Here is a 14305-nt window from a genome sequence, read left to right as displayed (position 1 = left end):
CATCAACACCAACATGCCCCCCCTCTCCCCCATTGTAGAAACCCACCGCCCGACCTCTGCCCCTCCCTCTCTTTTGTCGTTGTTATATTCCAAGCCATATTTCCCTTTCTCACTGCCAGTCTTGAGAAGGATACAATTTGCGGAAAAGTTTGCCGATCGGGGAGGCTGTACATCGCATAGCCGGGTGGTGCATGTTTACCACCATGCGGGGGCGCGTGACCCTGACAGGTTCGTGACCGGGTATGTGGACTTGAGCAAGGGGCCAGAGACGCAGGTTTGGTTGTTTTGCAGTTTAGAAATCCAATCGGGGGGTGAGGAGGGGAGGGTTTGGGATGGGTTGTTGCTTAGGTTCTTTCAGGTTGCGGAGGGTTTATGGGAGGGTGGGAGAAAGAAAAAGATACTAGTTGGTAGTATCCATGAGATGGTGAGGAAAAGGATGATCAACTTGGGGATGGGGCTAGAGAAGACAGCTTTGGCTGGGGGGCAGGAGTGGGAGTTTGATTACAAGTTTGTTTTTCGGGTGGGGGATTTACCCGAATTAGAAGGGGGGATGAGCGACAAGAGGTGGGAGGTGGAGGGGAGGGAGTTTTATTGGGATGAGGTTAGGAAGGGGGATGTTGGGTTGGTGAAGAGTAGGACTGCGATTGATAGGCAGGAGTATGCAACCCTGTTTTGTGAAAGAGGATGGGGGTAGATGGCTGATGTGAGAGAATGTGTAGGGCGACGTTGTTGATGGTTCCTAGTCTTGCTGTGAGGTTGGGAGCAACGGGGGAGGCTGTTGGGTGGGGGTTTCTTGGTAAGTGGTGTTGAACTGATGAGCTGGCCGTGATGGGTTGTTGACTGACGGGCGAAAGGGCTGGATGGGACGTTAATGTCGCTGCATGTGGAGGTAGGTTCCTGCCTGCTTCACTCCAACTGGTAAAATGGACACTGACAGGCAAATATAGGAACCATATCGCCGTCTCGGCTTCGGAAAGGCAATAGCCATCAAACTCATGCGCGAGCGTCTCCACGAATATGGTGACGACGGCCTGGGGGCTGCGGATGTTTGGGTTGAAAACACAAAGAGTCAAGGTCTATGCCGTGCTATTGGTGGTAAACCATCGTGGATTGTATCATGGTATATGCCCTTCCCAAAGACCAAATCATGAAGCTCGGCCTGACATTACAACTCTGCAGGGGAATACTCGATCTTGAAAGCTTGCAAAACATCAAGCTCTAAACTTTTGCTACGGCAAAATAAACAAGTCTATGGCAATTCGTACAGATTCCGGCAGATCCAGTCAATCGGTCTTGGTGAGGCGGTGGATCTCCTGGAAGAAGAACTTGAGGTCATCTGGGTTGACAAATGGGGTGATGCCTGGCAACCTGTTAGCGGCGATGAGAGTAATCTATTCAAAAATTGAGACATACCGTGACCGAGGTTAACAATCCAGCCCTTCTTGCGCTCTGCCCAGCCGAAACCCTTGACCATTTCGGTAACAACCTCGGTGATGGACTCGTGCGAGCCGTACAGTACGCCGGGGTCGGCATTGCCTTGAAGAACCACTGGTCGGTCTCCAATGATCTTGACAGCCTCCGCAGGATCATGTAGCCAATCCATGCCAATCACCTGGTATCCCATATCGGCGCATGCGTCGAGGGCGTACCATGCACCCTTGGGGAACACCACCATGGGAACCTGCTCGAGACCGAGCTCCTTGAGGCGCAGAGGAAGGTGCTTGGCGATATAAGCGAGGTATGGCTGAGAGAACTTCTTGAAGGATGATGGCGAAAGCTCACCAGCCCAAGAATCAAAAACTTGAACAATCTAAGGGAGACAGTCAGCGATCGTGTTCCCGGCCAATGTATGCCAAGACAATACCTGAGCTCCAGCCTTGACTTGCAGCGCGAGATACTCCACGCAGAGCTCTGAGATCTTTTGGAGAAGAGCCTTGGTCTCCTCTGGGTACTTGTAGATCCACGTCTTGACCTGCTTGAACAGCTTGGTGCCGCCACCCTCAACCATGTAGCACAACAGTGTCCATGGCGCTCCAGTGAAGCCGAAAAGGGGCACTCGCCCATCAAGCTTTTTCCTGGTCAAAGTGATCGCCTTGTAGACATAGTCCAACTCCTTGGCGACATCGACATGGCGCTCCATGAGCTCGATGTACTGCTTATCCTGGGGAGTCTGCAGGGGATCGGGAAAATGAGGGCCCTTCTTATCGACCATCTCAACAGTCATACCCATCGCCTGGGGGATGACCAGAATGTCGGAAAAGATGATGGCGGCATCGATAAGTCCGCCAAAGCGTTCAATGGGCTGCAGGGTCAAAGTCGAAGCAATCTCGGGACTGCGGCAGCACTCAAAAAAGTCACGACCACCCTTGGCCTCGTGGTACTCTGGGAGATAACGACCAGCTGCACCACCAGGAGTCAGCGCGCGCAAATCAGGGCAACGACGGGCTTCATACCCTGCCGCATCACCCAGATGGGCGGGCGTTCAACGGTTTCGCCTGCGATGTGATGTGTTAGCAGTGTAGCCCTCGTCTCATCTAGACAGTAAGAGAATACTAACCCCGTGCAGCTCTAAGAAGCAGGTCATTCTTGAGAGGGGGGAATGAATGTTCAGCCATTTTTGCAACTTTTCGGGTTTTCCTGGGGAACTTTTTCTGAAATGGGAAGTGTCCTGATGTTGCACCAGTGTTCCCTCGTCTCAATCCCGCGGCATCAAGTAATACTTGTATAAAAGTACCCCGCCATCGAACAAATCTCAATTGCACTTACAATTCGAGGCGGGGCCTCGTCCCGCCTTCGGCTACTTCCCCACCATCGACGCCACAGCTCAACAGCCCGGGCCCCTGGATTCACCCTCCCCGGGCGTGCATGGGTCTAGAAGCACTAGCCACACGCTTCCCGTCCCTGGCAATTGACTTTGCGAAGAAATTGTCAAAGCTCCTACTGCTATCAAGCCACAAGCAAAGCCTCCGGACTGACGACAACACCACGAAACGATCGACTCCCCCGACAACCACGACCACCAGAGGGAGCACTACGGAATATGCCGTCTCTCGGCTGATCGTCACCCCTTTCCTTCGATGCGTTTCGCGGTATTTCTGATCTCGGCTCGCAAGACTCACAGCCCCGCCGGCGATGATTTCACGGCCCGGCATTCGACACAATGTTATCGCCAATAGCATGCTCGCCAGTTCCTTCGAGACCTACCGTCTCCTGTCAAAGCCCTTGGCGAGAGGGGCCAGCTACATTCCGGGACCACTGGAGAGCCAGTGGCGGTTAGGACGCCGACGGATGGGATTCTCCTTACAGTGTCCTCCTACACCACCACCCTGGGCCTTTATGGCGCCTCTCGATCTTTCGAAATGGAGATGGGACCCTCCAAAGTCCTTGGCAGATATCATTGTGTCAGATCTTACTCATGAGCCTGGCACCAGCCTATCGTTCCTCGCAAGATCAATAAAAGCTTCGCTAGGGCTAGGAGCATCATCAACTCAGCATGTGGTTGATGACTCGGTGTCGGCCCTGTCAGTTGAGCAACCTCCGCCCAAAGTTCGTCGCTCCAATCAGGTCTCCATGTTTCTTGCAGATGTCGAGCTGTTTCGGACCGCGGCGGCAGAGGTGGACGAGCACATGATTATGCCCCTCACTGAGGAGATCAGCAACAAGCTCTACTGGTATATTCTTCAAGGGGATCTAGCTCCCGTGGGTCTTGCAAGAGTGGCAGACCACCTCTACACAGCTTTGGACTCACGACTGCGCGCCACGTCTACCAAAGCAACCACGGAATTGGATGAGAAAGCGGATGAAGCGTATAATAGCCAACTCCTGTTGATCACCACCACCATCATCCGTGCTCTGTCTAACTCGCGGGTCTATCCTTTATCTTCTCTCGGCGCACGGTTCTGGGATGCCCTGGGTGAACGATTGGCGATGCTACCTGCATGTGATGAGACTTGCAATCTCCTTGCCCCTTTCGTCTCCTTGCTATGTGATTTGCCACATATCAGCCTCACAGTAGGGGGCCAGGAAAGCCGTTTTGAGAGGCAGCTCTTGCGGCTGCTAAATAAGCATTTTGTCCTCTGGGCGTGCACGTCATCGAGAACCGAAGCTGCCCAGGACGATGCTTTGGACTGGCTTTCGCCCAAGACCTCTCAAATGCGTCAGGCCCGCGCGCTTGGTGCGGTACTGGATGTTTTGTTGAACCATATAGGCGGGTTAAACGATACAGGCCGGTACGACCGACACCATCTTCTCAGCAAAATCAATGACACGGTCAAAAGGGTTCTGGTCCGGTCATCCAGTCTTGCAGAGAAGTGTGGGCTGAGATATGCTTGGCTTACTACGCTTGCCCATGCACGCACAATTGGAGAGCCCAACTTTGTACAGACTGCCCGCCTTTTCACCAAGGAAGAACCGAGCCTCCCACCATTGAGTGGAGCTGAACTCGGATGGCTATTGCTCGCACAATGGAATAGTCGGCAGATGGTTAGATCGGACCAGCTCGTTGGTATATATAACTACTATTATAGGGAACGGCGCCAGATTCAAGATGACGCAGCAGCACTTACGTCTTTTTTGAAGGCTGTTTACCACCACAACATTCTATATACGTCGCCGGACTTGGCTGTGCAGACATACGCTATTAACGCAGTACCAAAGTGGGAACGTGAAGAATGGGGGATAACCCCATTAGCCCTTTTCCACGCTTACGGAAGGACTGTCTGGAGGCTGTTAGATGCACTTGGCCGCGTGGGCGACGTGCTCGTCTCGCTGGAGGCTTATATATGCCCCAGAAATGGGGGTATGGTCGGAAAGAATTTCCTCGAAATCCTTGCGGAATCGTCTGGCATGCGCCACGAGGTCAGAATCGACATCGCCGAGCTCTTCAACTTTGAGCTGCGGCATCCCGATGCATACGAGTTCAATCCCTGCAGCATTGAGCATGTTGCAGAGAAGATCGTCAAGGATGAAAAGTTGCCACCAGATACGATCTGGCGATGCCTGGGTCTTTACAGCTGGGTTGGAGGCATGCTTGGATTCAGTGGCGGCTACGCCAAAGACCGCAGTTGCTACAGTCCTAGGCTCTACAAGATGGCACAATACAGGATCATAACGAATGCGGCAACCTGGTTCGCCGAGCGAACCGATCTCAGTTACAGTCAGAAATATCGACATGTGTATCTTTGCATCCTCTTCTTGAAGCGGCGAGGGAAGAAGACACTCCCTGCAAGTGCCTTGAAGGCTCTCTACGACGTTGCGGTGGAAGACTTGAAGGCGGGCAGATGGGGGAGGACGAGGTTACTGCTGCACTTCTGCAGGTTGGTCGGGGAGATCCAGGGCCCAGAGGCTGAGCGTGAATGTCGCCTTGCGTTTAGTCTCTGGCGACAGAGGTTGGCTCGGCTGCAGAAGTTGAAGGGAATAGAGGAGCATTTTCTGCAAGCCGAGGGCATCGAAGAGTTGGAAACAGTCGTTGAAAAGACGGAGAAGCTGCTCAGGGAGAAGCATGTTGGCACCCATGTGTTTGATGATGATATTGTGGAAGCCCAGGAAACTCAAAGAGAGACCGGTTGCCATGACCAATATGCGGAGGATGGTAAGAATCGGGAATGGTGGCCCAGGGGCATGAATCCCAATTGGTAACCTTGAAGGTTTCTCAGGGGGTAACTAATGTCTGTTGACAGTTACCCATATATACAGTCTATGATACCCATCTATCTATCTATCTATCTATCTACCACTTTTTTTTTTCTCACGCATTCTTTTTCTGTTACCCCGCTTCCTTTTCTTTCCGGAGAAAGCTTTGACGGTGTGTACACAAGTGGTCTTGGTGTGTGTTACGCAGGTGATCACAGGGTTGTTATGTCTTACCATGAGCAAAGGTCTTGTCAGAGTGAAGGTGAACCGGTCCGAGAAGTAGGCAAAACGAGATAGAAGAGAGAGCCTGACCACCAATGCAAAAAGGATGGATACGTATGAAGGGCCAGAGGAGGGAGATGCAGTGTCCGGGCCGTGCGGTGGGTTGCTGTGTTTTTCTACTCTACACTAGATTACATGCGTCGTGCTCGCAGGCATGGCTCGGGCTGCACTGCTTGTTATTACTGACCTGGAAGCTGCAGGTCGTTGCGTTGCACAGAGACACATAGCTACACCACAGCTAGCAGTCACACGAAAGGGGGAGAAGAGAATCAGCAGCGCGTGGGAGTGAGGTGTGAGTGGTTTCGGTTGCCACGATGCTTCTTCCGATCCTGCCTGCGGTGTCTTGCTCTGGTGGCAGAGAGAAAGTCGATCCATCCCTGGACACTTACATGCGCAGGTGGACAGGGTAAGGAAGCTACCCATCTGGGGGAGGATGCCCGGATGGTAGGTGCTCTTTAATCCCCCCACCCCCTCCCCCAGCCTTTTATTCTCTGTGTCTTCTTGTTGGTGGTGGTGCAGATATATTGATTGCCCGATGTAGTCCAGATCTGGGAATCCCATGCACACACTTTGGCGCTGTCCTTGGCCAGGAAACCCTCAATCCACAAACTCGGGACAAGAGGCCGCCTTTCCCCCTCCGTGTGTCTGCCCGGGAGCCTACACATTCTGGGCGGACGGTTTGATCAGCCAGGTACTAGAGCAGCGGAAGACGACGCCGCCTCCTGACCTCGGGTATCGTTGCGTCTTTTCGGGACCCGGGGGCGGCAGGTTGCTTTTCCGGTGGAAGGGGAAAAAAGACTCCAAAGATGAGATGGAAAGAGATCGGACTCCGGGATAAGGAGCCTCCGTCATGTCCGGTTTTCTTTTGTTTTTTTTCTTTCTTTCCTTTTTCTTGAGGGCATTTTCAACACTGTCTTTTGCCATTCGGAGCCGCGAATTTTCATGTCTGAATCCTCATGATCATCATCCCGCGGCACTTACTCTCCACCAGTCAAGGAGCCTTATCTCGATGCTGCAGCGACCCATCTCTGGCCAAACACGGAGCAATCTAAGATTTATGATGGTGGGCTAGGACAGCATCTGCTCCTGGCCTTCTCAATGCCCGTTTCTGCCCACTTTGGGCTGTCTAATCTGTATGTCTGTCTCAGTGAGTCTGGGGAAATCGATGCTGCAGGCTGGTGGAGTCTGTTCTGGCCTTCCGGTCCGAATAGAGCGTGAGCTACTGGCCTGCTGTTCCTACCGAACCCACTTCGGGGACGAGGGTGAAGGGCGAGACAGAGTTTAGACCGGAGCTCAGCTTATACAAGTCAAACTCGATTGCTTTGGAGTAGTCCTCTCAGCATCAAAAACAAGCGTCCCGTTTGGGACCGTTACTGCCAGGGAAGAAAAATGCCATCAAGGGACGAACGGGCGGGCGATGACCCCCAGACTGACGTTGCACATATACCCGATATGCTTTGTTCCCGGTGGATGTTTCGATCGCCACTACTTACCTGTCTTTTTGGGTTTTATACTGGCTTATATCTTATATGCAGTCATTCTACACGGGGGGACAGGTAGCTAGGCAAAGAAAGCAAAAATTGGCTGGCTGATTGTCTCAGGGGGCACACCATCCCCGTTCAGACACCAAGCAGGACTCGGAGGCTTCACATGCCTCTGCTCTTGGAGCAGGCCAGGTGGAGTCAAGGTTCAAATGGGGCTGAGAGCTGCGAACGAAAAATGTTTGAGGGAATGACACCAAGAAGCCAGCTCATGTAAGGATGGAATCACCTACCTGGAGCAGCTCAAGATATGCACAAAATTCCCGGACAACGTTCATCGACGGAAGTTCGGCGTCTTTCTTGCCCGACAGCCCCCTCCCCCACTGTCTGTTGACGGGCTACAAGCTATGCGTTCCGTGGTGTCTGTGGACTTGTTGACATGGGAAGAGTGGCAGAGGACATACAAATCCTTCTAGACACTCGCACACTTACTTCGATGGCACCAATGTTTTGCAAACATACACAGACATGAGGTATGGTATTTCCGGGACATTGGATGCTGCTGCTGTGGCCCGAGGAAACGCCTGCGCACCTAGGAGTACATGATACGATGGGACAGGAAACAAGGTCATGAAGTAGGCGGGAGCGGGAACACATCGCAACCGAGAGCACACCGACAGCAGGTTCATTCCATCAGCTGACTGGAGATGGGAAAAGACTTCCAGGACTGAGGTGGAGGCAGATGTCGGTGAAACGGTGGACATCTAAGATGGGATGAGGTGGCTCTCTCTCTGCCGGCTAGGTAGTGTCAGTGCCAGTGTCAAACCGAGAAAAGGGGCGGAGAGTGGGTGGTGACAGGTTCCGGGCTTCAAAACGCTCTTTCCTTTCCCGTCGTTTTGTAGCGGCATATCTTTCTTTTGCTTCGCTATGGATTACAATTCTAGCACTGCCACTGGCTCTCCCATCCAGGTTCGGGTGTGTGACACCGCCGGGGGAAGGAGCCAGAGGGTCCTGCCCTCCACTGAGGTGGCCCCCTTTCAAATCGCTTGTGACAGTGACAGTGACAATTCCGTCATTCCGCCGTTCGCCTGGCTCAGGTGGTTCTGGGGGGTATTTATGACGAGGCAACTAAGCTGTTAAGGCCGTCCAGTGCTGTCAAGGGACAGTCACACACATACAACCAAGCAAACCATACGTGACAGCCGTTCACTCAACCGGACAGAAGCACCACACAAGCAAGCAAGCACGCTGAACACGTTTCTGACCTGCTCTGCTACCTGCCAGGGCCGAGCTGAAACAAGGGCGTGAGCAAGGCTATCAGAGCTGGATTCCTCTCCGAGGCCCACCAGACTCCTGGGATCGCACCGTTTGACCGAAACGAGAATCCGATAAGCTTTTCCTTGTCCTCTAGCACACGACACCTCTGTCCGTTGATCACATCACCACATCACCTACCTCTTACCTACCCACAAATACCCTCGGGCAGCCGGGCACCCGCCGACGCCTCCTTCTCGGCTTCGTTTCGACCCTCTTGCCTGGCCTCGTCTGGCTATCTGCATGTCTGATCTGCTCGTCTGGTCAGGTGCCGCTGATGGTCTTGATTCGCCGACAGTCTCTCTCTCGTGTCGTCCGATGAGCCTTTTGCTTGGCTAGACGTCCCGCAGTTTGCAGCCCGCCGCCCGCAACCCGCATTCAACAAGACCGTACCCTACCCGGTGTTCCCTGCTCTGCATTGTGCTGCCCGCAGCCCCGGTGTTGACCCCGCAGTCTCTGATACAGCAGCTTGGCCCCCGACTTCTCCTTCCTCGTCCTGTTTCCCGAGCCTCCTCTCACACTGCCTGGACCTGTGGCCTTGGTCCTCGCCTCAGACCTACTGCTGATCCAGTTTCACTGATGCCAGCTCCCATCCGCAGAAGCAGCAACTGCCCGTGACTGGAGTGTCGTCGACAAAGTCATTCGATATACGAAACGAGCTGGTTGTCGAGCGAGAAGGGAGTCGGTCACTTCCACTGCCGCGATTAGTAGTGACGCCATCTCACATCGCCATATCCACAGCCTCCCATGCGTCAATAAGCAGAATTCAAAACACTCGTACAAAGACAGATTTCAAGTATCCGTCTGTCGGCACCCCATACCTCGACGGGACCAGAGCCGCGGTTGAGGAAGAGAAAGGGGTAGAAGGTGGATGGGAGGTGTTCAAAGGAACGATTGTCCCCTCCATCATCTCGTTCAGCTTCCTATCTGTGAGGCAGTATTTCGGCATCCTTTCACAGTTTCGATACTCGCAGTAGTCACTTATCTTGATTAATTACGCCCGTAGTAAGAACGCCAGCTGTCGCCACACTCCCTGAGACCGTCTTCGGCTTGCGAATCACCTTGCGTGCCCGACGCCTCCTAGCGCTAGTGTCGTTCTGCCGGTTCATTCCACATCAGCAACACGACAAAACCTTGCCAAATCGGATTCGAGCCGTGTGTGCTGCAAAAAAGAAGCACCCAAATTCGATATCGTACGGAGATCCTCTGGTGTTTACATCTCGCCGGCGGCTCGCATACCTAAACATCCAGGCTGAACATTTGTCTGGATCAGAACATAATAGGGGGTAGTTTAGAATTGGTTCAGGGGTCACGCAGATCTCCAATATTCATCATGGCTGCCAGGTATCAACAGCATCCCACAGTCCCGGTGGGATTCCAACCAAGCCAAGGCGGTTATGCCACACCCGCACCGCATCATGCGGCCCACATGTCACCATCGCATCTTGGGGTTGGCTTGGACGGCACGGCCCATGCCGGATCTAGGAGAGGCAGTTCGACGACGGTGCCGCCGCCACATCAACAGCAGCAACAGCCGTTGCCAAGTGCGAATGGAGAAGGAGCTGGGACTCCAAACACAGGTAGGGAGGGGACAACCACACCAACGGGGCAGAATCCTAATGGAACATCGTCTTCAACTACTGGCCCGAAGCCCATTCGTAGGCGGTTGCGCATGATCACTTCCTGCCTCGAATGCCGGCGGCGAAAACTCAAATGCAACAAGGGTGCGACGTGCAGCAACTGTGTGAGATTTTCAAGAGAATGTCTCTACCTCGGACCCAAGCTTGACGAGGCCAGTCAGATAAGGCTTACGGAGATCAAGGAGAAGGTTGGGTCGCTTGAGAGGCAGTTTGAGAGGGATGTTGCTAGAGGGGCTACCGGAGGTGGTGGAGGCAGAAGTGGTGGTTCACGACAGCAACGGATTCTGGCTGACGACGTTGAGGATGACTTTGACGAGGAGCGTGACCTCCAGATCAGCTCCATGGTGGCGCTTGATCTCACCTATGATGACTATCCCGATGGGGTTGGTACCGACGACTTGATCGATCTAGGCATCCGAGTTGGAAAAATGAGAATTACCGAGAGAATTGGCGGACTCAACAGACCACGCATTTCGGAAGAGGTGAGTTATTCAGAGTTCAAAATATCGAGGAAAGTTTCTGATGGAGTTTGATTGTCTAGATTCAAGCCGGCATTGCAGGTTCCCCGATAGCTACGACGCCTTCTTCTGCCACTACGCCCTGGTTCAATGGGGCATCCCAGATGCTAGGGGGTGACGGCACGTCAGAGGCGTCTTTCGACATGCTCCCTGACTTTCTCAAGCCGGGTGACTCTTATCTTCCACCCACAAGCGGCTTCTTCTTTGGCCAAGCTGGTGTATCGCCGCCGTTGGAACAGCTGTTACCTGGAAGTCGGGAGTGGGGCCAGCGCCTGGTCAACCGCTACTTTGAAGCAGTTCACCCTATTGCGCGGTGTGTTCACAGGCCGTCTTTCGAGGCCTTGTATCAGTCCTTCTGGGACGATATCGCACAAAACTGGGAGCCCCGTCCATCGGTGCAGGCACTGGTGTTTGCTGCTTGGTTCAGTGCTGCAGTCAGTCTTGATGAAGTCCAGGCTCAAAATGAATTTGGAAATACGAAAAGCGCCATCGTGGCTCACATGAAGGTGGCCACCGAGACGGCGCTGAGCAAGGCCAACTTTCTGCGAACAACAAAGTTCGAGACGATGCAGGCGTTTATCATGTACATGGTAAGTCGGTACCACCATTGTGGGGCGTGCAAAGTTGGCTGACACAAATACACAGCTTCCGCTGTGTAGAGACGAGGTATCGAGAGCACACTCTGTGCTGGTTGGTGCTGCTGTGAGAATGGCCGAGTGTATGGGGCTTCACCGCGATGGTGAGGCTTACGGCCTTAGCCCCTTGGAAACACACGTGCGACGGCTTGTTTGGCACCAGCTGTGCTTCCTGGACATACGGACATGCGAAGCCCAAGGACCGAAGCCAGCCATTCGGCGCGAGGACTATGATACCAAGCTTCCTTTGAACTGCGAAGAGACCGACCTCACGGCGAACATGGTTTCTGTCCCACCACCGGCTGATCAGTGGACGTCGACAATGCTTGTGTTGATGAGATTTGAGATCAACGAGATGATGCGCATCATCTGGGCGGACCGACGCAAGCTGGAAACGCACAAGACAACACTGACAGCCGTACTCACCAAGATTGAAAACTTTCGCAAGCGCATGTTTGAGAAGTACAACCGCTTCCTCAACGAAGAGGTGCCGGCTCAGAAATATGCGAAGCTTGTCATGCAGCTTCTGATCTATCGGTTGCACGCCATGGTGCTACACCCGTACCACTCTAACGCTACAAGTCCATTGCCCGAACGCCTGAACGGTCTTCTGATTACGAGCGGCATTCTGATCATTGAAACTGCGATTCAGCTCGAATCTGATCCCAGATTTCGGGACTGGTCATGGTATCTTGGAGCTTACCAGCAATATCAGATCGCCCTTCTCTTGGCCACGGAGATTTATTACCGGCCTCAGAACAAGGAGTGTAATAGGATCTGGAGGTGTCTCGACTATGTCTTCAACTTGGACCCCAATGAGGCGCGGGATCAAAAGAGTCTCAAGATCTTGACCGAGATCATGGGCAAGACGAGCGTCTATCTCGGCATGCGAAAGGTCCGCGCGCCAACTGGTATTGCCAGGGCCGTTCCCTACAAGCAGGCCGTGAAAGAATCACCTATTCAGTCACACGCCATGGTTCCTACCGGGTCGTTTCCTCAACATCAGCAACAGATGCACCAGACGGTTAACGGTCCAGGTCATGGGTTGAAGCCTGACCCAAGCATGCCCCAGATGCCTGTAAATGCCATTCCCACCATCAATATGCCAATGCCACATGGCAATATGGCTCACTCGGTGCCTTCGAGCATGCCGGCCCGCGTTCCTCCTTTCGGGCACTCACCCATGATGTTTCCTCCGCAACAGCCAACGATCATGCCCAACATGGTGTTTGCCGGTGTCTCTAACGGTGAGGTTCTGTGGGGTTTCCCGCATATGAACCCTGGAAGTCCTGAGAATAGCAGTGATGGTGGAAGTGTTGTTGGTCAGCCACAACGTCATGGAAGCATTGCTGGGCCTGGGGCGGCCATCAACGTGATGGATAATATTGACTGGGTAGGTGTTTGTTCTCTCTGATGCGTGTTCCACGATCACTGACCATTGTTTTTTGGCAGGATGCTATCAATGTTCTGTTCCCTACCGACCCCAATACCGGCGAGCTCAGCTTCAATTCCTTTCAGGTGGACCACTCTGCTCAGATGAATCATAACCTGGGTGCTCAGATGGGACATGCTCATACTCCCCATCATCAACAGCAGCACTCACAAACACAATGGGGACCGAATTAGGTTTCCAGAGAAGGTGTTGTGATCTATGAGGTATTGATATTGCTGGTTTTTCTCATGTCAAAGCAGTTTTATATGCTCTGTTGGCACCGTATCTTGCACATCTTGACACTACAAGATTGAGCAGGCTTTCTGTTGGGCTGAGACAAATGGGGGTTTCGGGGGACAGCAAACAAGATTAATGGTGAGGAAAAGGAAACAGACAGAAAAAGTCTGGGCGAGGAGGTTATCGCCGATGCTAAGAGTGGCGCAGTTTCGAGGAGCAAGGCAAGCACGGTCGGTGTTTGGGGGTGATAGTTTCTACTATGGGTTTCCTTTGTTTTGTCTGCTCTTCTGGCTTTTCTTTTGTTGCTTTTCACTCCTCGCTCGTTTTATACCATTATTGCAGTTTTTTCTTTTTGAGGAGGGAAAGGGGAAGATGGGAAAAGAGGGGAAACATTTTCAGAAATGTAGGTGTTGTGTAAAATGGATTTGTGGGTGGAAATTTGGAGGGAGTGTAAAAGGTTGTGTAAAATGGGTAGTATCTTAGTTATGGGGGAAGATAAAACGGGTTAAGGGGGGATGGGGGAAACAAGGCAGTTAGGTAGATGATAGGAAGTAATTTTGGGAGAAATATGATTTGCTTGTTTTGGGCAGATTCGATGGTTAGGTGAGATGTGATATTCTCTAGGGTGTGGTACCGTGATTTGAGTTGGTGAGTAAGGCGGTCCCTTTCTGACAACACTCGAGATACTTAGGGTGAGTAGTGTGGTTGATGATGTAGAAACTGAAGCTGCACTAGGAATGAGACAAGCAGAGGAATGTATGAGAAGGAAACTGTAATCCTTTGAACATATTGTCTCCCCCTTACCTTCACCCACCATGTGCCCCGTTGGCACCAGTTTGCAAGATAAAACCAACAGATACCTACGTTTCTTTAAAGGATTGTCTGCCCGGGCTGATGACGATATCAATGTAGAAGATACCACCAGCACTACCCGGCATGGATCACAACAGACACATCAAGCAAAAGGTCAAACAGAGTTGAGAAAAGAACAAGTCACATTTCGCCTCCAAATCCCATTTGCATCATGATATCTAAACTGACGTGCAGAAAGAAGCAGAGTGAGTTGTCATCAAATAATTGGTAGAAAGTTCGTAACATCATCATCATCATCATCATCATCATCATCCATTCTTTA

General features: G+C 52.5%; 5 protein-coding genes across 5 annotated transcripts; 4 read left to right on the top strand and 1 right to left on the bottom strand.

Moving 5' to 3' along the window:
• Window positions 1–13: 13 nt before the first annotated feature.
• Window positions 14–1856, top strand: QC762_107580 (uncharacterized protein; the record flags this gene model as incomplete). Its single annotated transcript, XM_062885164.1, has 5 exons — window positions 14–657; window positions 711–796; window positions 855–889; window positions 948–1120; window positions 1180–1856. The coding sequence occupies 5 exons, from the start codon at window positions 14–16 to the stop codon at window positions 1220–1222; spliced, it is 981 nt and encodes a 326-aa protein (XP_062748111.1). The 3' UTR covers window positions 1223–1856.
• On the bottom strand, window positions 1081–2740 carry HEM12 (Uroporphyrinogen decarboxylase in heme biosynthesis). Its single transcript, XM_062885163.1, has 5 exons — window positions 2558–2740; window positions 2454–2495; window positions 1865–2400; window positions 1414–1810; window positions 1081–1360 (listed from the first exon to the last, which is right to left on the bottom strand). The coding sequence occupies exons 1-5, from the start codon at window positions 2613–2615 to the stop codon at window positions 1284–1286; spliced, it is 1110 nt and encodes a 369-aa protein (XP_062748110.1). The 5' UTR covers window positions 2616–2740; the 3' UTR covers window positions 1081–1283.
• A 392-nt stretch (window positions 2741–3132) lies between these two features.
• QC762_107560 (uncharacterized protein) lies at window positions 3133–5637 on the top strand (the record flags this gene model as incomplete). The annotated part of the gene is made up of 1 exon (XM_062885162.1): window positions 3133–5637. The coding sequence occupies one exon, from the start codon at window positions 3133–3135 to the stop codon at window positions 5635–5637; it is 2505 nt and encodes an 834-aa protein (XP_062748109.1).
• A 590-nt stretch (window positions 5638–6227) lies between these two features.
• On the top strand, window positions 6228–6596 carry QC762_0005720 (uncharacterized protein; the record flags this gene model as incomplete). The annotated part of the gene is made up of 2 exons (XM_062882822.1): window positions 6228–6319; window positions 6455–6596. The coding sequence occupies 2 exons, from the start codon at window positions 6228–6230 to the stop codon at window positions 6594–6596; spliced, it is 234 nt and encodes a 77-aa protein (XP_062748108.1).
• Window positions 6597–10041: 3445 nt separating this feature from the next.
• On the top strand, window positions 10042–13758 carry QC762_107540 (uncharacterized protein; the record flags this gene model as incomplete). The annotated part of the gene is made up of 4 exons (XM_062885161.1): window positions 10042–10830; window positions 10890–11456; window positions 11512–12894; window positions 12954–13758. 4 exons carry the CDS (start codon window positions 10042–10044, stop codon window positions 13125–13127), a joined length of 2913 nt encoding a protein of 970 aa, XP_062748107.1. The 3' UTR covers window positions 13128–13758.
• Window positions 13759–14305: the final 547 nt, after the last annotated feature.

Source organism: Podospora pseudocomata, assembly GCF_035222375.1.
Source record: "Podospora pseudocomata strain CBS 415.72m chromosome 1 map unlocalized CBS415.72m_1, whole genome shotgun sequence".
In the NCBI taxonomy this organism is placed as follows: domain Eukaryota; kingdom Fungi; phylum Ascomycota; class Sordariomycetes; order Sordariales; family Podosporaceae; genus Podospora; species Podospora pseudocomata.
This window is presented reverse-complemented; position numbering and strand designations above follow the sequence as displayed.